Below are 27,962 nucleotides of genomic sequence, written 5' to 3'. Positions count from 1 at the left end.
TCCCAAGTCCCAGCTGATCGGGAAGGAATCGGGATTTTACAGTAACCTTCCCCTGGAATGGGGTGGGAATGGAGATTTTACAGTATCCTTCCCCTGCCACGCCCACCAAGCCATGCCCACCAAGCCATGCCATGCCCACCAAGCCACACCCACTGAACTTGAAACCCACCACTGGTCAAGATGTTGGCATAACTGATTACCAAATTTACCCCTTCTCAGAAAGGACTATCACTGGCCAAGCTCAATTGTGTCAGATTTGTAGCTTGTTGGCAGTTGTCTACGTTAGTTAGCTAGCACGGCCAGCAAAAGCAGGTTGGTGATGTGAGACACAGCGCTAAAAACAGCAGCCAAGAGTTTTTACTGGTGCAGTAAAAGTGGTATTTTACCACCTTAAAAAATTAAATGCTTATTCCTGTTCTTAGTCGTTCACTAATTGTTAAGCAACGGAAATATGACCCAGTCACATAAAGTACACAAATAAGGTTTGATTCAAAAGTATCTCAGACTGCCTATCTTTGAGCCTGTCTTTGCAGTATAAATCAAGTCCTAGTTGTGTTAGTAGGAACAGGATAAATCATTCCACTAGCACAAGTAGGAGCCAAGATGTGGCTGGTTTAGACAAGTAAGTCTAAAATAACGCTGGCCTTGCCACCCTGAGCTCTGATAACTCTGAGCTCCGATAAACTATTTAATGATGCAATAAAAACATCCAGCTACTTACATCAGTGTCAGTCTTCTACATTACTCTTACACACATATCATTATCCTCTGTGTGTAGACAATCGATTATTGTATATTGTCTGCAATAATCCCAGCAGTAGGTCAAAAAAAGCCCCTGAAATTTTTGAAAACCAATTCACTGCATCATATCTGATCCACGCTTGGATTTACTTGTTTTAATGGATTAATTCAACTGAAGCTATATTGCATCAAGGCTTGTTTCTGAAGAATTTCATAGGGATAGTGTTTAAACTTAGAGTCCTGGCTGTTGATTATGGGTTTATTGCCCACACTTATGCAAAAATAGTACAGACAGAGACAGAAAGGTGAAGCAGACTTACCCGAATTTCTTGCACTTCCCCCTTAAACAAGTTTGATAGCAATATTGTTTCTTAAAAACAATATGACCTCATTTGTAAAGCAATGCTCATACTAAACTAGTCAGCTGTTAAATATGCCCGGCACTGTGCATTAAGGAGGAAGCTTAAACCAGAATTTCAATTATTTTCTGGACACATTTAAAATTATAATACTTTACCAGGCTGGTATTATAGTTCATCCAAATTACTCACAAAGTATCATATCAATCTCTCACAATTGCTTATTGTTTACGGATCTGAGAAGTTAGTCAAAGGAAGATGCTGCCTGGGATAATGACCTTCATGCTAAGCTTTGTGGTTTGATAGCGAGATGCTCAAAGCTGCAGAAATGTAACAGTCCACAGTCAGATTTTGCCAGCTATCATATTTAGTAGAAAATGAAAGGTGGCTTCATTGGGATCTCCTGTTCGGTCTTATGGTCCTGTGTGAGAGGAAAAGGTAAAATACATCAGGAGGAAATCAAATAAAAGGAAGTTGTCAGCTGTGGTGGGATTCAAGTAATTTAATAACCGGTTCTCTGCCCTAATGATTTCTTCCAACAACCAGTTTGCCAAACTGCTCAGAAAGTTAACAACCGGTTCTCCCAAAGTGGTGCGAACTGGCTGAATCCCAGCACTGGTTGTCAGGCCTGGAAGCCATCTTTTGCATTGGGCCTTCAGGCCTGCCACATTTACTACTGTGGGAAATTGGGAGGGAGGATTGTATGGAGCGTGGGTGATATATAGTCATAATAACATTCCTTTCTCAGAGAGTCAAGGACATCTTGCCCTGCACCTGGAGGGCTAGAACTGGGAGGCATCTCCAGTTGGGATGGTGACATGTGGGTGCTAAGCAGGGACTTGAACTTTCCTTTGGGTGGGGAAAACCTGGAAGCTTTCAGATTCTGGGTTTTTTTTTTTATTTTTATTTGGCTTATATGCCCCCCTATCTCACGATGGACTCAGGGCGGCTCACAACAATAAAACACAAGCCACAATAAAAATAAAGACTAAAATCTAAAAAAATTAAAATTAACCCATTAAAACCCTTAAAACCCCATCATCAGACCAGGTCAAGGGATTTGAAAAGCCAAGTTTTTAATTCCCAAATCTGGTTTTTCCAGATGTGCCTATATGACATCTCTAATAAAATGAAACCTTGAGGAACTTCAAGCCTCAGAGTCTTCTTTCGTTGGAGGTTTTACTTGGAACCCTGACATAAGTCTGAATTCAAAACAGCCAAGCCAATTTTTGTTCATATTATTCCAATGGAAAAATAATTGGGAGGGCAACAGCTCAGGAGAGCATTGCCTATGGAAGATTCTGCCCTCAATCCCTGGCATTACAACCTCTTCTTGAAAACACGGGATCATTGTCCATCATTGTTGATAATACATTGCACCTCTACAGAGGAATCATTGAGTCTGTCATTTGTACTTCTATAACTGTCTGGTTTGGCACAGCAACCAAACAGGACAGGTTCAGACTTCAACGGATAGTTAGGACTGCAGAACAAATAGTTGCAACCAACCTCCCTTCCATTGAGGACCTGTATAGCAAACAGGTCAGAAATAGGGCTGAGAAAATATCTGCAGGCCCTTCACATCCTGGATATAAATTGTTTCAACGTTTCCCCTCAGGACACTGCTACAGGACATTGCATGCCCAAACTAGACACAAAAATAGTATTTTCCCCCATGCCATCACTCTGCTAAACATTTAATTCCAACAGCTTTGTCTTATGACTAAAGATATTTACCCATGTACTATATTACTATATGCTATATTGCTATTATCCTTCTCATCTTCTCATCTTTACTAGTACCTTCTCCTATTGGTATCTTATGAATTATCACTTGTTGCTTCTATCTTATGATTTATGATTGTATTTTATGATTTATGAGCTATGACTTACCACTTTGTTGTTTGTATGTACACTGAGAGCTTTTGCACCGGAGACAAATTCCTTGTGTGTCCAATCACACTTGGCCTATATTCAGGGGTGAAATCTAGCAGATTCTGACAGGTTCTGGAAAACCGGTAGCACAAATTTTGAGTAGTTTGGAGAACCGACAAATACCACCTCTGGCTGGGCCCAGGTGGGGTGGGAATAGAGATTTTGCAATATCTTTCCCTCAGGAGTGAGGAAGGAACGGGGATTTTTCAGTATCCTTCCCCTGCCATTCCCCCAAGCCACGCCCACCAAGCCACACCATGCCACCAAACCACGCCCACAGAACCAGTAGTAAAAAAAATTGGATTTCACCACTGCCTATATTCCTATATTCTATTGAATCAGTCAAGATGTACCCATTTAATATAAAGGCGGCTTTTGAAGTCTAGATTTCTATGGTTGCTTATTTAATTCTAGACTCAGTTCATGATACTAATTCTAAATCAGCTGGAAGGAATGGCTTTTTTCTCATGCTTGCCTGCCTATGACTTATCTCATTCTACGAAGAACTTTCTCCGAGTCCCTTTTGGGGGACAGGTAACACACTTCTACATTGGAAAGGTCTCTTGACGTTAGAACATTCTCCCACAAAAGTTTATATATATATATATATATATTTGACATTTGAACCTCTTTTGTAAGTTTCATTGGCCAAAGCATTTTAAATAGCAGTGTTGCCCCTGCTTTGTTTGTGGTTTCTATCTCTCTGTTTACCTTTGTTTGCTTAAATTGCTATTGATGTTTGAGTGTAATGTGTTTACCTTGGTGGGATTAATATATTCATTCTTTTGTGTACCATCCTAGAATCCATTCAGATGAAGAATATAGGTATAGATATAATGCCTGCGGGAATTTAAAAGCGAATGCTGCAATGCTACACAAGAGATATCCTACATGTCAGATTTCAAGGAGATTGAGTAATAATAATCGTCTAATAGGCTTGTTTCTAACACTGTGAATAGAATTGCGAATTTCTGTGTATAGAAATGTGGATCACTCCATGAATATAAGAATTCATAAGAAGCAACCTATCCTGCTACATTTCTCTCAATGCCCCGAAGTACACAAGACAACATACGTCATCATCCTACTGCATCATTACCAGGGCACCCAAACAAGCAACCTACCCAAAGAATGTCTATGGAGATTCTCAGTTATCCAGGTCATGGTTGTCCCAAAGGGACTTTTTCAAAAGGAAACTGGACTTTGGCTTTTTTTTTTTTCCCCTTGAAGACATTTTGCTTCTCATCCAAGAAGTTTCTTCAGTTCTGACAGAAGAACCGGTGGTCAGAACTGAAGAAGCTTCTTGAATGAGAAGTGAAATGTCTTCAAGGAAAAAACAAAGTCTAGCTGCCATTTTAAAAAGCCCCCTGGGACATACCCAAAGAACTTACAAAAAAGCTTGGAAACATCTCACAGAGAGCAGCAAATATTCTATTAACTCCCCACTATAGTGCCTCCAGAAAATCAAAGACCTAAGAATAGATGAAGATGAAATTATGGTTTCAAAGCACAGTGTTCTTTACATTCATAGATCTAGAAGAGGGTGTGAAACTCAAGGCCCAGGGGCCAGATCCGGCCCACGGGGTGCTTAGATCTGGCCCATGGGACCACCCTGGAAACAGTGAAGGACCGGACCATGGTGTCTCTGTCAGTGAAAACAGAGCTCGGGACGGCTGCTTGCGTGAGGCAGAGGGTTGCAGGAGGCCATCACAGCCAAAAACGGAGCCCAGGAGCCCATTTTTTTTGCTGGCAGAGTGCTCAGGCCACCACAGGTGTCCCCCCATGATCAATGTCAAGCTAGCCATGCCCCCTGGCCATGTCCCCTGCCCCCCAAGGTTAAACACAACCCTGATGCGGTCCTCAATGAAATTGAGTTTGACACCCCTGATCTAGAACAAACTAAAGAATCCATGGCAGATGTACTACACAGCATCCCTGACCTAATCAAATATACACCAGAAAAGAGTAAGCCTTATTACATGTAAAACTACCCTCTAAATAAGAAAAGTAAGTGTGTCATCATAAGAGATGAAATCAATATGCATATAGCTATCTCTTATTCCCAGGTTCTTGTTTTTGTCACAAATAACGACTTATTTTTGTATAATCTTTATGAATTTTGTATGGGCCTCTTTCAAAAGCAGGGATTTCAGGTAGAATGAAAAACTAGTCTGCAATTTGCTACACACAAGAAAATTGCATCCTTCCCAGCCTGGATGAACAATTTCTGCTAATTATTATACAATTCAAACAGAGAATCCACTCCTATAAATTCATTAGTACAGGGGTTCTCAAATGCTTTGATGCTATGGCCCTGTAAATTAATAAATTAATTTAGACTAGACTAGACTAGACTAGACTAGACTAGACTAGACTAGACTAGACTAGACTAGACTAGACTAGACTAGAATAGAATAGAATAGAATAGAATAGAATAGAATAGAATAGAATAGAATAGAATAGAATAGAATAGAAGAATGGAATGGAATGGAATGGAATGGAATGGAATGGAATGGAATGGAATGGAATGGAATGGAATGGAATTTTTTATTGGCCAAGTGTGATTGAACACACAAGGAATTTATCTTGGTGCATATGATTTTAGTGTACATAAAAGAAAAGATACTTCATCAAGAATCATAAGGTACAACAACGATAGTCATAGGGTACAAATAAGTAATCAGGAACAATATCAATATAAAACATAAGGATACAAGCAACAAAGTTACAGTCATACAGTCATAAGTGGAAAGAGATGGGTGGTGGGAACAATGAGAAGATTAATAATAGTGCAGACTTAGTAAATAGTTTGACAGTGTTGACGGAATTATTTGTTTAGCAGAGTAATGGCGTTCGGAAAAAAACTGTTCTTGTGTCTAGTTGTTCTGGTGTGCAGTGCTCTATAGCATCGTTTTGAGGGTAGGAGTTGAAACAGTTTATGTCCAGGATGTGAGGGGTCTGTAAATGTTTTCACAGCCTTCTTTTTGACTTGTGCAGTATCCAAGATGGCGCCACCAAAGGCTGCCTCAGTGAAATACTCTCTAATGGTTTCTTTTTTAATAAATTAATTTGCATGATCCTACATGCTCGAGTAAAGTTCTCACAGAGCTTCTCCAGCTCAAAACTTGACCCCAGCGCTTGTCCAGGTAGAACAGGAGCATGGGTGGTAGAGTTCTAATATTGTATGGATAGTCCAGCCTCCATCCAGGCAAGAACGTCTTAAGTAATGCTCAGCAATGATCTGAAGCTGTAATTGTGGTTGAAGGAGACTATTTTAATTTATAAGTTAAGCTAAATTTCAAGGCATCTTAACTTCTGTCCTTCTTTAGTGATTCTGTCATTTTCTAAATATGTTATACTGTTAGGAGAGTGTAGTGCTTCAGAATCGCTGTGATGAGTCTGTCCTACATATAATGAAATGTTAATATCGAACTGAATGTAAAGCAATTGCACAACCCTACTTTTAAGACTTTTTAAAGATATTTGGAGTCTATATTTAATATAGTTACTATTTGATTGTGTGTGTGTTTTGCATTTTGGCAGATACATTGTCCTTCCCTTTTAAAATATATGACCTTGGATAGTTCTACATATGTTTAGTTTGTGCAAATATGAACCAACATTACTTTTTAAAAAAAGAGGGGGAGGGGAGAGGAAAGGAAAGGAAAGGAAAGGAAAGGAAAGGAAAGGAAAGGAAAGGAAAGGAAAGGAAAGGAAAGGAAAGGAAAGGACCCAAATCATATTATCTGATATATAGTTTTTGCAAATATGAGTCAACATTTCAGAATATTTTCAAAATTCAAAAAAATTGCTTTAATGTGCAGAGATAAAGGGAGGGGAAGGAAAAGAAGAGAAAGAAAAAAGAAAAAAAAACCAAATCTGAGATAAAGACACTGTTTTTAAAGACAGTGTTAAATCTTGAGCAGATTGAATAATATTGGTCAGTGTTATCATTGTGCTGAAAATGCCAGTCTATAAGTAGAGAACAAAATGCTTCAGTGTTACCTCATCTTTTAGTGTTTTTTTTCTTGAGTTTTGAATAAACTGTGAAATTCTAATTGATTCACAAGCAAATTTCTGCTATTATTCTGTCCACACCAAAAACAAAAATTGTGTGGTACTTTCAGTTTTGTAAGGTTGGTATGGCTGATTATCTCACAAGGTTTATTCCCAGGAGCCCAGATTGTAGAAGAGTATACAAGAATGAATTCTTCTAAGAAATCTGTCCTGCACGACACTCCCTCATTCCTGGATTATCTTTTACCATTTGCAATTCACACCCTTCTCCTCCCTAGAGTGCCAAAACCTTTAAGCCATCTGCTCCTGAAAGAAAAATGTATGCCTACACCTGAAAACTAACATCTAATGGTGTACCTTGATGTTCTCCACTTAGTACTCCATGTTAAACAGGTTTAGATTTAGCAGCTATATACAGGTAATAATTGAATTATGACCACAACTGAGTCCAAAGTTTATGTTGCTAAGTGAGAAATTTCTTAAGTGAGTTTTGCCCCATTTTACAAATTTCCTTGCCATGTTTGTTAAGTGAACTATTGCAGTTGTTAAATTAGTAACCTTGTAGTTAAGTGAATCTGGTTTCCCCATTGACTTTGCTTCTCAGAAGGTTACAAAAGAGGATCACATGATCCCAGGACACTGCAGTTGTCATAAATATGAACCACTTATCAAGCACCCAAATGTAAACCGTGTGACTGTGGGGATGTTGCAACGGTCATAAGTGTGAAAAATGGTTATAAGTCAGTTTTTGGTGCCGTTGTAACTTTGAACGGTCTCTAAACAAATTGTTGTAAGTCAAGGACTACCTGTACATTCTCTGTGAACATTTCATGATACATATCGTAGATAGATTATTTATCAGTTACCATCAAGGTATGTATGTGCAAATGCATCTTTGATGATAAGCTTGTATGGATAATGTAGATAAACAGGTACATAAATAAATGGTAAGCATGCATATAGAATATTTCAAACATACTGAAATGCTTACAGCAGTTTAAGAGCATAAATTAAGCCTATTATAATTACAACATTTCTCATATTGGAAATATCATGTTGTTTTAAGTGACCTTCAAAGTTTTTGGCTAAGATAAGATTTGAATGGGGAATCTTCTAGTTCACAAAATTACCCTACACAGAAAAGACTCAGTTCTTAGCTCTTACACTATTTAAATAGTAATTTTTTATAATTAGTATTCTTACAGCTATGAATGATGATAATAAACTTAAAAGCCATTTTGAAGGAAGCTGTAACCAAGAGAAGTCATCTGATATAGGCCATATGTAAGCATTTTAATATAATTGAGCCGAAGGTCAACAGTGCTTATTTTTCTAAGGTGAATAATGCACTGTTGGGAAGAGATCTAATTTTAGAATAGGAAATGTTGTGCTGTATGCACAATTTTTGACTCTGATAAAGAGTCTTGGAGAGAAAATGCTGATCTTACAACTGCATTATTCGATACATTTTCTTTTTCATAGGATGGAGAACTTCCTCTCATCTTCCCCCAGACCATGGACTTTGTAAATACCTTCATCAACTATTTTCCATACACTTTGGAGGAAGAGAGTTTAAAGGAAGGGGGGAGTGGGTCAGTCTTCCAAATTTTTCACTCTGTCAAATCAAAATGGTTGAGTGTATCTAGTTGACACTCTAGCACATTTCATCATTAGGAAGCGAGATTTTCATCCATAAAGTATTAAACTATTTTTTATGAGCCTCTTTAATTATTAATTGTCTCTACTATTTTTGTGTTAGTTTCTATGAATGACAATCTTTATTGCCTATGCTAGAGCCAAATGGCAATAAAATAATAATAATAATAATAATAATAATAATAATAATAATAATAATAATAATAGGTCAACTGCAGAAGGCCACTTTACTGGGATCTGCTCGTATAATCTGCCGATACATCACGCAGTCCTAAACGCTTGGGAAGTGTTCGACTAGTGATTTGTGATACAAAATCCAGCATGGTTATCTCGTTTGCTGTGTATACTGTCATTTTTGTGTATATTATAATAATAATAATAATAATAATAATAATAATAATAATAATAATAATAATGCATTGATGGTGAATTTGTCAATGCACTGCTTGAACGCCATCGGCATTGACAAGTGCATCAGTCAATTGCAAAAGTTGGCTTTTCTCAGAAAAGCTTCCATCTTGCAACAATGTCTGTAACATCATCAAACATCCAGATCTGTCTATCCCAGGTCCTTGGAAAGGACTCAATAGGTAAACAAAAATGCCAAACCCAGACTGAACATCTGGCTGACCATGTGACAAGCCATAATTATACAACAATATCAGCAAACAAAGATCTGATTTTCCAATGTTCTACCAACCCTAATGTGGATAAAACTTGGTTGGTATTTGTTTCTTCTATCTGCAATTTTTATACTGTTTCTATCAAACTGAAAGGTTTTTTTTTTTTAGTAGCTGCTTATTTTAAATGTACAAAACCCTTGTGTGTAATTCCATTAGCTGCCCTACAGCACAGCAATCTACAGTTTCCCCGAGGCTGTTGTGAAATATTGATGAAATCCTTGCTTTTGTGGCTTCCTCTGATACACTAAACAGTTGTCTGATGTTAGTTGGACTTGAATGAAACTGTTCAGAGCTATATCAGTAGCGACGACTTCAAAGGCTGTTAGGCTGTTATTTTTTTCCCCCTTTTTTTTTAACAAACTGAAGTTTCAAAGCCTTTCCATGTAATACTTTAAAAAGAAAAAGAAAGTTCATATCAACTAAACCATATAATGGCATCTTACATGCACATATATTTCCCTCTATTGACACATTCATATTTTTATCACTTAACTTTTTCATTTATAAGAAAAAGAAAGAGAGAGAGAGAGAGAGAGAGAGAGAGAGAGAGAGAGAGAGAGAGAGAGAGAGAAAGAAAGAAAGAAAGACAGAAATGAAAGAAAGAAAGAAAGTTATAGTTTGTATAGTCTGCACTTTAACATAGCCTAAAGGCATCAAAAGTCAAAATCTAGAAGAAGCTAGGAATGAACTGACAAAATAAATCTATTCCAGTTACCTGTCTGTTGGATGGTAAGCATATTTCTTTGCTTTTTCATGTTTTTCCATTCACCACATAGGCACTGCAGGAAGCACTGAAAAAAGAGGAACATCTCAGCTAAGCTAATGTTCATTTTTCATATGAAGATTTGGGGCATTTTACATTCAAATGACAGAACACAAAAATATCTGCCAACAATCCCTCTTCCCATCCTGTAAATTCTCGTCAGAAAAAAAAAAGCGAGCACTACAAGTAATCCTTGATTTACAATATATTTACAATATATTGTAAATCTTTGATTTACAGTAAATCCTCGATTGACAATAAATCCTTGATTTACAACAGCTTGTTCCAAGTTACAACGGCACTGAAAAAAGTGACTTATGACTGTTTTTCACACTTAACGACTGTTGCAGCCTCCCCATGGTCATGTGATCGAAATTCAGATGCTTGTCAACTGACTCATATTTATGACAGTAGCAGTGTCCTGGAATTATGTGATCCCATTTAGTGACCTTCTGATAAGCAAAGTCAATGGGGAAGCCAGATTCACTTAACAGCCCTTGGTACTAACTTAACAGCTGCAGTGATTCACTTAACAATTGTGGCAAGAAAGGTTGCAAAGTGGGGGGGGGAACTCACTTAACAAATGTTTCACTTAGCAACAGAAATTTTGGGCTCAGTTGTGGTTGTAAGTCAAGGACTACCCGTACTTAGAGTTGTCCCTGCTAAATGTTAGTCCCAATGTCCCTGGGGCAGGGGTGAAATGCTCCCGGTTCGGACCGGATCACCCGATCCGGTAGCGATGGCAGCGGGTGGTTCGGAGAACCGGTAGTAAAAATCCCTGCGGCTTTCTCTTCTGCTGAAAAAATGCTTTTAAAAGTAAAAAAAAAAGCCTCTGATGATCCTGCGGCTCAGCTGGTATCATCAGAGGCTTTTCAAAACATTTTTTTTACAACCTCTTTGGGGTTGTAGAAAAAATGCTTTGAAAATTTTTAAAAAAAAAAGTTGGCCATGCCGACCCAGTCACATTACTCCCCCCACCACCAAGCCACGCCCACAGAACCAGTAGTAACAAACTTTACATTTCACCCCTGCCCTGGGGAGCTAGAAAGATGGCTGCAGTTAACAGATTAACAGAGTTGGAAAGGACCTTTCCATACAGCCACACTATCTGCACCAGGAGTGAAATCCAGCAGGTTCTGACAGGTTCTGGAGAACCGGTAGCGGAAATTTTGAGTAGTTCAGAGAACCGGAAATTATCACCTCTGGCTAGCCCCAGAGTTGGAAGGGAATGGAAATTTTGTAATATCCTTCCCCCAGGAGTGGGGAGGGAATGGAGATTTTGCAGTATCCTTCCCCTGCCACGCCCACCAAGCCACACCATGCCCACCAAGCCATGCCCACAGAACTGGACCCTTGTTTTAAGACCTTTAAAGATTAAATGCTTTGAGGAGTGGGGTGAGAACTGATCATTTAGATCAGGGTCATCATACATGAATGGCAGCATAAGGTCTTGGAGTTTCCATTTTTCACTTTAGGTTTAAATGGTTGATGTTCCTCCTAATTCCCAAAATCTTAAGTGAGCCTATCTGGGTGATTCTTTCCTTGCTGCTGCCCCTTCCCCTTCCCCTACCTCCATTTTATTTCACAACACACTCGATTACAACACACTCTGAGTTAAGTTGGCTTGGAGAGGCAGAGCGTGAACTGCCCCAAACCAGTGGGTATCTGAATGGAAAGCTGACCTTGTATCTTGGCATTCTTAAGTGTAATAAATTCACCATTATATCAGGTTTCCCCAGGGGTGGGTTCTACTTACCTTTACTACCGGTTCGAAACAGGATCGCTCGTGCGCGCTCACTTCACTCGCACATGCACCTTGCTTCTGCGCATGCGCAGAGCACCGATGACGACATCCGGGGCGATGGGCGGGACCTCCCACCGGTTTTACTACCGGTTCTTGTGAACCAGTCTGAACCGGGAGCAACCCACCACTGGGTTGCCCCCAAAAGCAAACGTTAAACAGCTTGCCTTAAGAAGTTGTGAGAGCTTCAGCACTGGAAGCTTTCAAGAAGAGACTGGACTACCATCTGTCAGAAATGGTGTAGGGCAGAGGTGGTATTCAGCCGGTTTTAAGCAGTTCACCTGAACCGGTAGCTGAAATCATGGGTAGGCCTGTCCACCCACCCCGGCTCTATGCCATCCTATTTAGGCACATTTTTGAGGCCAGGAGCATGTGTGAAAGGCACGCGTGCCAGCAAAGCACATGTGAGGTAGGCTTGGCGCATGTGTGGACGGGGCGCTCGCTCGCTCACATTTGCGAACCGGTAGGGAAAGTAAGTGAGTACCATCCCTGGTGTAGGGTCTTCTTGGGGGGGGGAGAATTGGACTACATGACCTACCAGGGGTGGGTTCCACTTACTTTTACTACCGGTTCACAACAGGAGTGTGTGCGCATGCTTCTGCACATGCGCAGATCACCCGTGATGACGTCGTGGCGGGTGGGCGGAGCCTCCCACCGGTTTTACTACCGGTTCTATAGAACCAGACCAAACCGGGAGCAACCCACCACTGATGACCTACAAGTTGGAAGGTCCCTTCCAACTCTGTTAATCTGTATCGGTATAGGTGTGCTCTGAAGCTGCAAGTGTTGCCATCTCAGTTGTGATTTGAGCAAGAGGACGTGTGTAAGAGAGTAAAAGAGAAAGAGAGACAGAGAGAGAGACAGAGACCTAGACAGAAATAGAAAAAGAGGTGAAAAAAAAGCACAATATCCATATTTAGAAGGTTCCGCCTGCCAAAGAAGATGTTCTTCCAATCGTTTGCCTTCTTAGACTGTTTTCATCTCTGCCGCCAAAGCATCTCTTACTGTAACTTGCACCTGCAAGACATTTCAATCTTCTGTTCATTGTAAAAAAAAAAAAAAAGAATAAGCTGAGGTTTACTTGAAAGAAAGGCCTTGCAACTAATTACAACAGAGAAAATGATTTTAAGAATTCCTTTTGGATGCAGGAGATAAATTTCTCGGGGTATTCTATTCTAGATTTGGGGGGAGTAAACATTTATTCCGAGATTACAGATTCCAAAATTCCTACTGAAATGTCTTTTCACACCCCCACCTTTGATTTCCTACTGTTTTAGCTTTTGGGGGTGGTTATGTGGGGGGGAGAGGCAGCCATAATGTTTTCAGTGAAATAGCAATTGTTACCTCTCTGCTTCTGCCTGGCAGCGCCCCCTTGTGGAAAATCACTTATGTCTCTTCTGTGAGCATCATTTTAGTACCAATAGCTCCCTATAGTAAAAAGTGAATTGTGATGGGAAGAAAGAAAAACAGAGTACAGGTTGGGCCATTTCATATCATAGCACTATGGGATCATGGAGTTCCTCATCTCATAATAGCAAACATAGGAGTAATTTATATCAGTTGACATTATGAACAAAATAAGTCTCCATTCGGAGCAGATTGAACTGCGTCACTTTGGCTGAGAGTTAGAGAACGCACAGAAGCATCCAAATTAATTAGTTTTTTCCCCCCTGCAATTATACATATTAGTTTGGTTCCTAGGAAGGACTAGACAAGCAAAAGCCCAATAGAGGTTGATTTTCTGGTGTAACTGAATGAATTTTGCACATTTCTTTCTCTGTATATCAAGGATGTACCTGAAATCAGAAATGCCAAGTAGCTGTTTCTTTTTTTTTTTTCTTAATGGCTGTCACTCGATAAATTGTAATCAATTAAATCTACATCCATTTGATTAAGGCAAAAAGAATAATTGTAAAGAAAAAAAAATCCTCAAATTTGGATCTTAAAATAGCACAGGAATTTTTCACAGCTGGCATCTGCTTTGTCAAACTTAGAAAGATTAAGATGGACCCGTATTGCATTGGGTAGCAAGAATTGCCATCTGCATCTATCCAGACAGCTTTTCACAAAAGCCAGCTAGCAAGGATGCTTACTAGCCTTTCCTAGTTTATCTGAATATTCTCCATTTTCCTCTCTAGGAAGATTGGCATATTTACAAAAGGTCTGGATTACAGTCACCCAATGTTTTTTTTTTTTTATTCCAAATGCATATAGAACAGAAATGGAACCCAGAATAATCCTGGTAAATAAAAACAATGCCAGAGGCTAATTCTTTTGTTTCTGGCCTGATATTGTCCCATTTATTTTATTTGTATTAGAAGAACTTTAACATTATATGGTCAGATGGGCAAGAAATGTGCTGGACATCAAGCAAGGTATCTGCGGGCACAGAGGGGACAAGATGTTGTGTTCAAATGGCGCATTGCTCTTTAAAGTGACCCAAAGTTGCTTTTTCAAAAAGCAACTGGAGTTTTGTTTCTCCTTGAAGGTGTTTTGGTTCTCATCCAAGAAGCTTCTTCAGTTTTTTTACGGAACTGAAGAAGCTTCTTGGGTGAGAAGCAGAACATCTTCAAGGAAAAACAAAGTTGCCTTTTGAAAAAACACCTTTGGGACACCCATGATCTGGATGACTGAGAATCTCCACAGATGTCTTTAAAGTCACCAGCATATGAGTATTAAGGCTGTGTCAAGATTGGGGATTTGTGGCAAAATGTAATCCAGATTCCCAGGAGGCAGGAGCTGCATTCGAGAGAATGGCATGCAGCTCCTGCCTCCTGGCAAATTTTAGATAGTTTAGTTGGGAGGAAGAGAGTTAAGATATAGTAGATCCTCTCTAGAAATTCTCAGAGCATATCTTTACAATACAAGTTGTTGTTGTTAGTTGTGAAGTCATATCTGACCCATTGCGACCCCATGGACAGTGTTCCTCCAGGCCTCCCTGTCCTCTACCATCCTCTGGAGTCCATTTAAGCTCACGCCTACTACTTCAGTGACACCATCCAGCCACATCGTTCTCTGTCGCCCACTTCTTCTTTTGCCCTCAATCTTTCCCAGCGAGTCTTTCCTTCTCATTAGGTGGCCAAAGTATTTGAGTTTCATCTTCAGGATCCATCTAAAGAGCAGTCAGGGTTGATCTCCTCTAGGACTGACCAGTTTGTTCGCCTTGCAGTCCAAGGGAACTCACAGGAGTCTTCTCCAGCACCATAGTTCAAAGGCCTCCATTCTTTGGCGCTCAGCCTTTCTAACGGTCCAACTTTCACAGTCATACATTGCAACTGGGAACACCATCGCCTTGACTATATGCACTTTTGTTGGCAGGGTGATGTCTCTGTTTTTAAATATGCTGTCTAGATTTGCCATAGCTTTCCTCCCCAGGAGCAAGCGTCTTTTAATTTCTTGGCTGCAGTCCCCATCTGCAGTGAGCTTGGAGCCCAGGAAAATAAAACCTGTGCAATACAAGTAGTTTGCTTTGGTTTTGCAAGATTTCTCTTTATAGGCGAGGAACAATAAAGGAAACTGGTAGCAATTCTGTGTGTTTTTCCTGGTTTTTGGAGCCTGACAGGATTAGATTCTCAGGCAGATTTGCTGAACTGAATCACATTTCCAAGTCAGATAGTGTAATGGTTTGTGAGAAAGTCCTTGAGAGACAGGAGGAGGAAGAAGAGGAACAGTAGAGAAGGCAAAAATTAGATTTTGTACTCATGTCAGAAGTCATGAGGCACTTTCAGGTTGAAAGGATTAGCTGGTGACATCACTGTTGCCCGGGGGATGCCCAAAATGGGAGCTCCTTTCATGATCCCAGCAGGAGCTGGAGTGAAGGACGAGAGCTCACCATGCCCCAGATCAGCATTCGGGTCTCAGACATGGGCTTGCTAACCTCCACCTCAGTGTCCTAACCATGAGAGCGACCATGCTCCCAAACAGTTAGATAAGAGGCGTGTTAGCCTACAAAAGGAATGTGACAAATGTCTCAGAAGGGACCCTCCCTAGCTTCTTGGATTGTAAAGTCAAGGGGGTGGGGTTTACTATAACCTGACAATAAAGGTAGTGTTTTTGTCTGGACTACCTCTATCACAAGGATGTCAAACTCAAAGCCCAAGGGCCAAATCTGGCCCATGGAGTACTTAGATCTGGCCCACGGGGCCATCCTGGAAACAGCAAAGGACTGGCCCGCAGTGCTTCTGCCAGCAAAAACGGAGTGCCTTTTTCACTGGCAGAGGATTTCAGGAGCTCGTTTTCGCTGGCAGAGTGTTCAAGCCACCACAGACACACCCAACACGAGTGATGTTGAGCTGGTCACGCCCACCATGACCACGCCCACCCCAGCCCCAGAGGTCAAACAAAACCCTGATGTGGCCCTCAATGAAATCGAGTTTGACGCCCCTGCTCTAAGGGCTAACAGATTGTTGATTTGAATCAAATTATCAAACAGGAATCGGTTGCCTCTAAATTGATCTAGCGATTCAGTGGCCATTTAAACATGTATAACAAGGCTTTCTTTCCAGATTTAATTTGTTGTCCTAATCAGATCTGAACCAAATGTGTTCAGAGATCCAGACAAGTGGGGGGGAAATGTGAGTGGAATCGAAGCAGTAATTTAGATTTAATCTGATGGAATCTGCACATCTGTAATGAACAGGGTTGTATTCCGTTTTTTGGCAAGGGTGTTTTCGTCAGAATTGTTGAATGGATCAAATATAGGCAACGTATTTCCCGAAACAAACAAACAATATGCAAATGTTGCAGAAAAACGGATTGGAATTTCATCAGCGCAATTATGTAGGGTTGCTATATGCTCCCAGAAAAAATATGTATCTGATTTAAGGAGTGGCAGACAGATGTTTCATGTATACCCAGCACTCTTCAAAGTTTCCTTTCGTCTTAGAATCCAAAACATTGTACAGCTTTACTTAAATGTTTCTTAGAAAAATTCCCATTACAGACAGCTATTGTCATTTCTGGCACACAGAATTAATTACTTTTAATTTTCATGGTTATTGCTAGCATACATATTTTATTGAGATTTTAAATATGTTTTATTATAAACCATTAAAAAGAAACATACACAAACACACACAGCAAAAATGTTCTATCGGGAGATCCCAAAACAAAACAAAACATATCATCTCACAACGGTGTCTGCATATTTATGTTAAAAAATACTTTTCTAAAATACAAAAAAGAAAAAGAAAAAAAAAAACTCACAGCCCATCCCTGAACATAATTCCCTTATAATATAGCAAGAAAAGCAACGGTGTAAATGTGTACGTTGTCTTTCCCACTAGAGCTAGCCAAATCTGTCAGTTTCTAATTTTTCCAGTCTACTGGTTGTTCTGCCTTCTTTCCACATCGCTATGCAATATTTTAAAACATATTTACATCACAGTTTCACATCTCTTTCAAATAGACAAATTTGCCCATTCTGGGTTTCTCCCGCCCTCTCCTTTAACACTTTTGTGCAAGCTTTTCCTGTTATAAACATTTCACTGTTGTTGTTGTTTTATTTTGATTAGGTTGGAGGACAAGCTAGATTGTTTGATTCCAGCTGGTTTACAAGTTTAAAGTTTTAAAGAGAAACCAAAAGTTAAACTGTTTCATGCATTTCAATCTGATGCTTTGGAAGGCACGGTGGCATTGGCTGAAGTAACTTTCTCAAGTCATTACAGTGGCTGAGCCTTTCCATAGAAGAGAAGGAGGAGATTTTTATTCTACCTTTATAAAGTAATCCTCGATTTACAACAGTTCATTTAGTGACCAAAGTTACAACGGCCTTGAAAAAAGTGACTTATGACAATTGTTTACACTTATGAACTTTGCAGCACCCCCCCCCCACAGTCACATGATCAAAAATTCAGACACTTGGCAACTGGTTCATATTTATGAAGGTGTCCCTGGGTCATGTGATCAAGTTTTGTGACCTTCTGACAAGCAAAGTCAATGGGGAAGCCAGATTCACTTAACAACCATGTCACTAATTTAACAACTTCCGGGGTTCACTTAACAACTGTGGCAAGAAAGGTTGTAAAATGGGGGCCAAATTCACTTCATAAGCGTTTCGCTTAGTAACAGAAATGTTGCGCTCAATTGTGGCTATAAGTCAAGGACTACCTGTACATGTGGCTCAGTGGTGGGTTTCAAAAAATTTTACTACCGGTTTCTGTGGGCGTGGCTTGGTGGGTGTGGCATGGCTTGGTGAGCATAGTTTAATGGGCGTGGCAGGGGAAGGATACTGTAAAATCTCCATTCCCACCCCACTCCAGGGGAAGGATACTGTAAAATCTCCATTCCCACCCCACTCCAGGGGAAGGATACTGTAAAATCTCCATTCCCCCCCAATGTAGGGGAAGGTTACTGCAAAATCCCCATTTCCTCCCAATCAGCTGGGACTTGGGAGAATAGATGGGGGTGAGGCCAGTCAGAATTTTTACTACCGGTTCTCCAAACTACTCAAAATTTCCGCTACTGGTTCTCCAGAACTGGTCAGAATCTGCTAAAATTCACCTCTGATGTGGCTGCTTCAAAAGCTGCTCCCAGGGCTGCATGCATCTTGAGTCTGCCCGTTACAACTTTCACTGCAGCTGCACATACTTGGCAAAAGACACAGCTGCTTTAATAAGTAAAAAAAAAAAAGGACTGTGTGGCTTTTGCTGCCACGTTTTATAAAGAACCCCATTCAAGGTCTTTCCAGGATCTTACCAGTCCTAATAACAATTTAAATTTTTTTCCCCTCACCTACTGTCTCCTGCTGCTCTACTTGCCTAAGCGCTATGCGGATAATAATGGCATCTTAAGGGAAATTGGGATCTCTGAATGAAAATATGCAGATGGCGTTTGGGCTTTGCAGGGATTAGTAGTGTTATTTTGGAGAAAAAAAAATATTCTCTCTTTCCTGGCAAAAACTACGCTTTCCAGACTTAGGGAGAGAGGGATGTGTGCCTTTATTTAAAGAAATCTTGCTATATAGGGAAAAACAATGTTTGTTGTACTGAAAATACTAATTGAAAGCCCAATGAAGAAATGCGTGTTTTAAAAATAAAGAAGAAAAAAAAGGCTGTACTAAAATTCAGTGTTGAAATGCTAGTATGTAATTTATTGTTCAGCCAACATGTGAAGCTTCATTGCACAACTTTTCAAGTTCAGATATGTTGCTATTAAATGGACTATTTAATTTTTTTTTATCCTGCCTTTATTTTTTTTTTATAAATAAATCAAGGTAGCAAACATACCTGGTACTCCTTCCTCCACTTGTTTTCCCACAATAACATACCTGTGAGGCAGGGGTGGGTTCTGCTTACCTTTACTACCTTCTGCACGTCGGCAATCTGCACAGGCACAGATTGCCAATGACAACATCCGGGGCGGTGGGCGTGGCTTCCCGCCACTTTTACTACTGGTTCTTGCGAACCGGTCCGAACCGGGGGCAACCCACCACTGCTGTGAGGTGAATTGGGCGGAGAGGGAGTGAGTTTCCTAATTTCTAGCCTGGTGCCTTAACCAGTAAACCAAACTGGCTGTACCACCAGAGCAGGGGTCCCCAATCCCTGGGCCACGACCCACTACTAGACCATGGCCTATTTGGAATTGGGCCACGTGAGTGGCTGACCAGAGCGCACATGCATGCAGCTCAAAAGAGCAGCGGGCCGGTGGGTGATCACAGGCGTGCACCCTGCCCCACCGGTCACACAAGTCAAGTTGTGCAAGCATGCTGCCTTGCCACTCACACAAGGGCTGCAAGCACCATCATCTGGGCCGCTAAGCCGCAAACATTGGGGACTGCTGCACTATGGTTATTTGTGCAACCCCGCTATACCGATAGTCCTCAAGTTATTACCACAATTTGGATCAGAACTTATGTTGCTAAGTGAGTTGTTGTTAAGTGAATTAAGCCTGATTTTATTACCTTTTTGCCATGGTTAGTATATCACCATGGTCATTAAGTGAGGCACACTGTCATTAAATGAATCTGGCTTCGCCCATTGACTTTGCTTGTTGGAAGTCTTCCTGGGAAGGTCACAAATGGTAATTCTATGAACCTGGGATGCTGCAACCATCATCAATCCATGCCAGGGGCCAAGGGACCAGATTTTGAACATGTGATTTCAGGCAGTCGTAAGTGTGAGAACTAGTCATAAGCCACTTTTCTCAGTGTTGCATTAACTTCACATGGTGATCAAATGAATGGCTGTAAGTTGAGGATTGCATGAAATATATTAGTAGGGGCAGAGGGAACAACAGGGAAAGGGAACACTTTCATTTTACAGTACAGTTTAGATTAAGTTACAGTAGTGGCCAAAATTGTGGAAACCTTTTGGGAAAAGTGTATTTTCTAAAACTAGCTAATAACACCACTTTTTTTGGAGTAGTACCATAAAATTATATATCAATGGAAAGATAATTTAATCAAGAATGTAATGCAATAACTTTTATGAAGGATTTGATATTGGAATAGCAGTTGCAGTATAAAGAAGAAAAGTGAAATGGAGAAAAAATGATATATATAAAAATTATCACCATAGAAAAAACGAGATATACAAAAATTATCACCATGTCAATTAATAGTTGGGTAACCTTTAGCATGAATTACGGCCTTATAATGTCTTCCCATGGAGTGAACCAAGTCTTTTAGTTTTGCAGCTGTTCTAATGTGAAACCAAGATTAAAGGATTGCTTCTATCAACTGGGTTTTATTGCTGGGTCGCTTCTGACTAACAAGTTTCTTTAGTTGGCTCCATAGATTTTCCATTGGGTTAAGGTCTGGGCTATTCCCAGGCCATTCGAACAGTGGAATATGATTATCTTGAAACTCCAAAAAAAAAAAAAAAGTGGTGTTATTAGCCATCAAACCTCAAAAATACATTTTTCCCAAAAGGTTTCCACAATTTTGGCCACTACTGTATGTCATAAACACAATGTTGATATCCAAGGTAAATTAGTCTCAAAGGTGTTTTTTTCTTCAAAAGGCCAATGGACTGTTGTTTTTTTTCCTTGAGGAAGAAGAAAACATTTTGCTTCTCACCCAAGAAGCTTCATCAGTTCTGATTCAGAATATGATGAAGTTTCTTGAATGAAAGCACCTTTGAGACAACTATGATCTGGATGATTGAGAATCTCCACAGACAAGGTAATTAGTATTGTAGGCATAATATTGGTCTGCCCTTGAGTAGCATGCATGGATGTTAATTTGTTCTAAAACCTGCTGCTAAAAAGTTGATTAAGGAACTCTGATATACCATCCCCTTCTTTGAATTGGCACGATCCACATTTTTGAGTGTAGGCATACTACTCCAATGCTAACTATGGAGGCAGAAAGAGTAGATCACCACTGAATACCGGTATGAACCAGATCGCAGCATATCCAAACATCAGGATCTTTGTAGAATTGGAAAAACAGGGTAGCTAATCTCTTGAATTAAAAATAACGGGGCTGGATAGATCAATGGTACATTTGGTTTTTTATTGTGGAATTAAATATGATCTCGCATCCACTTACAAACATACTATGATCTGGGTTTTTTTTAATATTTAATATTTAATATTTAATATTTTTAACATATCGTTACTTCAAATTGAGCAAGCTTTTATGACGAATCCATCTAAATCTTCTGGAACGTCAAAGGGCAACTAGCATTTTGTAAAGAATGAACCCAATATTGCAAAGTTTTTTTCTATATCTAGATTGCCCTTGCTCGAGAAATACATTTTTTGCGCAAATAAACTGATTGCACAAAATGGCCTTAATTTGTGTACTGAAAGGGTTGCAACTATGTTTTTTTTTTTTAAAAAAAAAAGATGAAAGTTGTTCTATCAGAAGCTCTTTTACTAATCAAGCATTCTGATGAATTAATCTCCTGCATTTCAATTTATATGACAATTTCCATATGGTGGAACCTTAAGGAAATCATTTGGAGGGCTCTCTGCACATTCATTAACTACTGTGAGAATCTGTATTTTAACTGCTTTAAAATACCAAAGCAAATGAATAATTTTTGGGGGGGCGGCGGGGGGAGAGGGAAAGTGCCTTTAAATATATATGTAAATATACAATCAGGTATTTCCTTCCTTCCTTCCTTCCTTCCTTCCTTCCTTCCTTCCTTCCTTCCTTCCTTCCTTCCTTCCTTCCTTCCTTCCTCTCCCCCTCCCTTTTTTTTTATAAAGCAAAAATTATTTGCATTCTAATCTAATTCAATTGTTTGGTGGACTTTTTGATGGAGCCTTCCAATCTTTGGTTCATGTTGCGTGTTCATTGCTTACACGGAAGGAGTTTTAAGAACAACAAATCTCTCAGTTCTTGCTTTGTAAAGGTTATAGTATACATGTCAAAGCGTAGTTTAAATTTTTTTTCCTGTATTGTGAAGAAGTAGCTAACACTGGCTATTACATTTGCTTTTGTACACTGGTTCACTTAAGAGAATAGAATAGAATAGAATTCTTTATTGGCCAAGTGTGATTGGACACGCAAGGAATTTGCCTTGGTGCGTATGCTCTCAGTGTACATAAAATAAAAGATACATTCGTCAGGAATCATAAGGTACAACACTTAATGATAGTCATAGGGAACAAATAAGCAATCAAATCATATTAGGAAACAGTCAATTTAAGAGAACATAAAAATATCACTAGGAAAGAATAGTAGAAAACAGCAAGAGAAATGTACCAACAGGTAGTCCTTGACTGTTAAAATTGTTTGTGTAATGATTGTTCAAAGTTACAACGGCAGTGAAAAAAGTAACTTATGACTGTTTTTCGCACTTACAACCATTGCATCATCCCCATGGTCACATGATCAAAATTCAGATGCTTGGCAACTGACTCAAATTTATGACGATTGCAGTGTCCCAGGATCATGGGGTCCCCTTCTGCGACCTTCTGACAAGCAAAGTCAATGAGGAAGCTAGATTCATCTAAGAACCATGTTACTAACTGAACAGCTGCAGTGATTCACTTAACAACTGCGGCAAGAAAGGTCATAAAGTGGGGCAAAATTTACTTAACAAATGTCTTACTTAACAACATACATCTGAGGCTCAGTTGAGGTCCTAAGTCGAGGACTACCTGTATTCATAAAAATAAAATTAGCGATTGCGTTGAGATTTTAGATCAACCTCTCAGGGGCTGCCACAAAGAAGAGGGAATCAAGCTATTCTCCAAAACACCTGAAGGCAGGACAAGAAGCGATGGATGGAAACTAATCAAGGAGAGAAGCAACTTAGAACTAAGGAGAAATTTCCCAACAGTTAGAACAATTAATCAGTGGAACAACTTGCCTCCAGAAGTTGTAAATGCTCCAACATTGGAAATTTTTAAGAAGAGATTGGATAACCATTTGTCTGAAGTGGTGGCCTAAGCAGGGGGTTGGACTAGAAGACCTCCAAGGTCCCTTCCAATTCTTGTTATTCTATTCTATCCTATTCTAAAATAATGTCTCGGAACAATCCCAAGCATAAAAACAGACTCTTGATTTTGGTAAAATTTTAGATTAGTCAGATGATGAAGCTGAAATTACAGCTAAAATTGGCTTGACAAGTTAACACGTTAACTTCCTAATTCATGCTTCGAGGATAGTATGATAGCTTCTAATAGTTAAAATTGGCCAAAGTGTATTGGCAGAATGGGATTTTAGCTTATTCCAATCTTAACAAGTCCCAAATAGAAATTGCTACAACATGATAGCCATTTAGAATTGGCAGTATTGGGCTTGACACAGCAGTTTGGCTCTGTGGACTGAATCCAGATTAAATTAGTTTAATTTGAGTCCCACTGAAATTAATGGACCAAGGTAATGATGATTTAACTAATGCCCCATTGATTTCAGTGTGAACTATATGCAACTAAGCTAAGATGGATTTAACCCAATATTCAGCAGATCCATATGTGACATATGCAGCTAAATTCATAGAGGGACTCTAAGGGATTTCCATCTAATTTTCCATGCAATTACCATCATTTATTCAAATGCCATGATTATTTGATGAACCCATGGCCATCTCCATTCAGGATGAGATACAAAATTATAACTATTTTATCCTTATAAGCTAAATGAAAATGTTATGGTATTCGTATGAGAATGAACCATATCCTTCTTTGGAATATGTTTCACAATTTAGGAATAAACTATTATATCGTAGAAAATTTTCAGAGTAGAAACTATGCAAAAAAAAAGTATCTTTTCATTGAAAATATTAATTTTTGATTTAAAAAACATTATGAAAAACAGTGATTCTGCAAATGAGTATATTGTGTACAATTCTGTGTAGCATTCATTTGTTCTATCGTCTCAAGCATTCTGAAGGGTTATCATGTTGACAACATTGTTGTACCTGAAAATACGCCCTAGAAGCAGGAATACTTTATTTGGCCAGTTGAAATTTTTTCAAATGAGCTAATATCCATATGATCATGTAATTTTAATGGGCTTAATAGGATCTCAGATATTAATTTTTCTGACTGTTCCATTAAGAGGTAGTTAGAATTTGACTACTATTATTAACTCCAAATGTCTATAAGATATAAAGAATAATGATTGCCTGTTAATAAAACCAGGAAGTCTTCCCGGATTTTTCACATCTTGTGCTAACAGTCCATAAAAATAGAAGATTAACCAAACTCTAGTAAGGAAGCAACTAGAAAAATGAATGTTCCATGTTTTTATTTGACCTATTTCACATATTTTGATATTCCTTTTCAGGTTATGTCCAAGAGGATGATTTGAAAGATGAGGAAGACATAAAAGAGGAGGAAGACGATGATGATGAGAGCAATTCAACGGCTCATCTTCAGGGTAGCAATGACCCAGGAACAGATGAAGAACATGAAACTGGTCCTGATCCAAGAGGAAACTTAAGCTACCAGAATTCCCCAGGGAGTCATATCTCCAATCAGGATGCAGAAAACGAATCCTTGCTCAGTGATGCTAGCGACCAGGTGGCAGACATTAAAAGCCTCTGCTCCAGGGAGGCATCAGACGCCAAAGGCAATATCCATCCCAAACATCCAACGGAAGCACACAGCTGCATGGATAAAATGACAGCTGTCTATGCTAACATCCTTTCAGATTCTTATTGGACAGGTTTGGGACTGGGGCTCAAACTGTCCAGTTCTGATAAGAGGTCATGCGACAATAGAAACGGAGCAAGCAAAAGTGACTTTGATTGGCATCAGGATGCCTTGACCAAAAGCTTGCAGCAGAGTTTACCAGTCCGGCCACTCTCCAAGCCAAACCTTTTCAGCTCAGTCCAGCTGTATAGGCAAAGCAGCAAAATGTGCGGAACTGTATTCACAGGTGCTAGTAGGTTTCGGTGTAGGCAGTGCAGCGCTGCCTATGATACCTTAGTTGAGCTTACTGTCCATATGAACGAAAGTGGCCATTACCAAGATGACAACCATAAAAAAGACAAGCACAGATCTACCAGCTATTCCAAGCCCCGGAAAAGGGCTTTTCAGGACATGGATAAAGAAGATGCTCAGAAAGTTCTGAAATGTATGTTCTGTGGTGACTCTTTTGACTCTCTTCAAGATCTGAGTGTTCATATGATCAAAACAAAACATTACCAAAAAGTGCCTTTGAAGGAGCCGGTACCTACCATATCTTCCAAGATGGTGACTCCAAATAAGAAACGTGTGTTCGACATTAATAGGCCGTGCTCTCCAGATTCGACCACGGGATCTTTTGCTGACACATTCTCTTCTCATAAGAATGCCAACCTGCAGCTATCGTCTAACAATCGTTACGGCTACCAGAACGGTGCCAGCTACACGTGGCAGTTTGAAGCATGCAAATCACAGATTCTCAAGTGCATGGAATGTGGGAGCTCCCATGATACTTTGCAGCAACTCACAACCCACATGATGGTCACGGGTCACTTCCTGAAAGTCACCAGCTCAGCTTCCAAGAAAGGGAAACAACTTGTTTTGGATCCCTTGGCTGTGGAAAAAATGCAGTCGCTTTCTGATGCATCAGCCACTGACAGCCAGCATTCAAAACCCTCCAGTAATTCATCAACTGATTCTACAGCTCCTGCTTCAGAGCTAAAAACGGAAAGTAAGCAAAATAAATCTGAGGAAGCGAACAAAGATGAAAAAGGGGTAAAAAATGAAGAGTACGAAGACGCTCTTCAAAAACCACTGGACCCGACAATGAAATATCAGTATCTCCGGGAGGAAGATTTAGAAGATGCTTCAAAAGGTGGTGGAGACATTTTGAAGTCTTTGGAAAACACTGTCACCACAGCCATCAATAAAGCTCAGAATGGAGCACCCAGCTGGAGTGCGTATCCCAGCATCCATGCAGCATACCAGCTCTCGGAGGGAACAAAGCCTTCCTTACCGGTGGGGTCCCAAGTTTTGCAAGTTCGACCAACAGTCAGTAATAAACTGAGGCCTATTGCTCCAAAATGGAAAGTGATGCCTATAGTACCCATGACAGCCAATATAGTCCAGTGTAGTCAGTTGAAAAAAGAAGGAGACCCCAAGAAGGAAATGCATAAGGACTACATTAAAGATGGCAACAAGACAGACATGGTTCCACCGTATCAGAATGAAGGAGATTCTCCTCCTCAGGCTGAGATGTGTGTAGAGCCCAAAAAGTCAGAGCTAAGTCCTTTGAAGGAGGAACACAAGACAAAGGAAGAGGAGGAAAAAATAAAAACGAAGGATTCTGTGACATCATCTCTCAGCAATGGATGCCCTACTGGGAACCACACTTCAGAGCTGCCTGGTTTAAATCCCCTCAGTGCCCTGCAGTCTGTGCTGAACAACCATCTGGGCAAAGCAAATGAGCCTTTGCGACCTCAGTCAAACTCCAGCCCCAGTTCAAGTTCAACATCTTTGTTCCACAAACCAAATTTAAATATAATAGAGAAGCCTGTTCTGTCTCCTGCCTCAACGCCGGCTAAACCTGCAAATGTTACATCTCGGCGTTACGTGTTTGAGAACAATGATCAGCCAATTGACCTGACAAAATCAAAAAATAAGAAAGGGGAATCTGTTCAGGCCCAGTCTTGTACTTCCCCACCTCAGAAGCATGCTCTGTCTGACATTGCAGACATGGTCAAAGTCCTTCCCAAAGCAACAACCCCGAAACCTGCTGCTTCATCCAGAATCCCATCCATGAAACTGGAAATGGATGTTCGGCGTTTCGAAGATGTCTCTACAGAAGTCTCCACTTTGCATAAAAGAAAAGGAAGGCAGTCCAACTGGAATCCTCAGCATCTCCTGATTCTGCAAGCGCAATTTGCATCCAGTCTCTTCCAAACATCGGAGGGTAAATATTTATTGTCAGATCTGGGCCCTCAAGAACGCATGCAGATTTCCAAGTTTACGGGGTTGTCCATGACTACCATCAGCCATTGGCTGGCAAACGTCAAGTACCAGCTCAGAAAAACTGGGGGGACAAAGTTTTTGAAAAACATGGATAAAGGACACCCCATCTTTTATTGCAGTGACTGTGCATCTCAGTTTAGAACCCCATCGACGTACATCGGCCATTTAGAATCCCATCTAGGTTTCCAAATGAAAGACATGAACAAGCTGGCTGTGGAGCAGCAAACCAAGGTAGAGCAAGACATTTCCAGAATTTCAGTTCAAAGATCTCCTGAAACAATAGCTGGAGAAGAGGACACAGACTCTAAGTTCAAATGTAAGTTGTGCTCTCGGACATTTGTGAGCAAACATGCTGTAAAACTTCATCTAAGCAAAACGCACAGCAAGTCACCAGAACATCATTCACAGTTTGTAGCAGAAGTGGATGAAGAATAACTCCTAAGGTATGCATGCCTTAACTGCAAAAGAAAGGGGAAAAAAAGTGTTTTAATGTGATGTTAATCAAAGGAAGGGCTCTTAAAGCACTTCTGCTTTATTTAAAGAAAACATTACCTTCCAAAATGCCCATTTCTTTTCAGACATTGGCTTCTCTGTCTGTAATTGTTGCATGATGGGACAAATTTTGCATGGACAGCTGCTTCCATCAGCCTGTTTCCATGATGAAAAAAAAAAAAACTTTACACGTTGCC

At 39.9% G+C, this 27,962-nt stretch overlaps 1 protein-coding gene and 1 long non-coding RNA gene across 2 annotated transcripts in view; one reads left to right on the top strand and one right to left on the bottom strand.

Annotated features, from left to right (window-relative positions):
- The window catches only part of TSHZ2 (teashirt zinc finger homeobox 2), a 449,616-nt gene that overhangs the window by 270,832 nt on the left and 150,822 nt on the right, over positions 1-27,962 (top strand). The window contains exon 2 of the mRNA XM_034433026.3: positions 24,641-27,716. Within this exon, the coding sequence (XP_034288917.1) occupies positions 24,641-27,708 (3,068 nt within the window). The 3' untranslated portion in view covers positions 27,709-27,716. The remainder of the gene's footprint in view (positions 1-24,640; positions 27,717-27,962) is intronic.
- LOC117674840 (uncharacterized) lies at positions 879-25,635 on the bottom strand. The gene is made up of 3 exons (XR_004594006.3): positions 25,536-25,635; positions 10,107-10,182; positions 879-1,521 (listed from the first exon to the last, which is right to left on the bottom strand). It is a non-coding gene; the product is annotated as an uncharacterized LOC117674840 (long non-coding RNA).

This window comes from Pantherophis guttatus, chromosome 3 (genome assembly GCF_059756535.1).
Source record: "Pantherophis guttatus breed Tessera chromosome 3, ASM5975653v1, whole genome shotgun sequence".
Taxonomy (NCBI): domain Eukaryota; kingdom Metazoa; phylum Chordata; class Lepidosauria; order Squamata; family Colubridae; genus Pantherophis; species Pantherophis guttatus.
The sequence above is the reverse complement of the archived record's forward strand: the minus strand, read 5'-3'. Positions and strand labels throughout refer to the sequence as shown.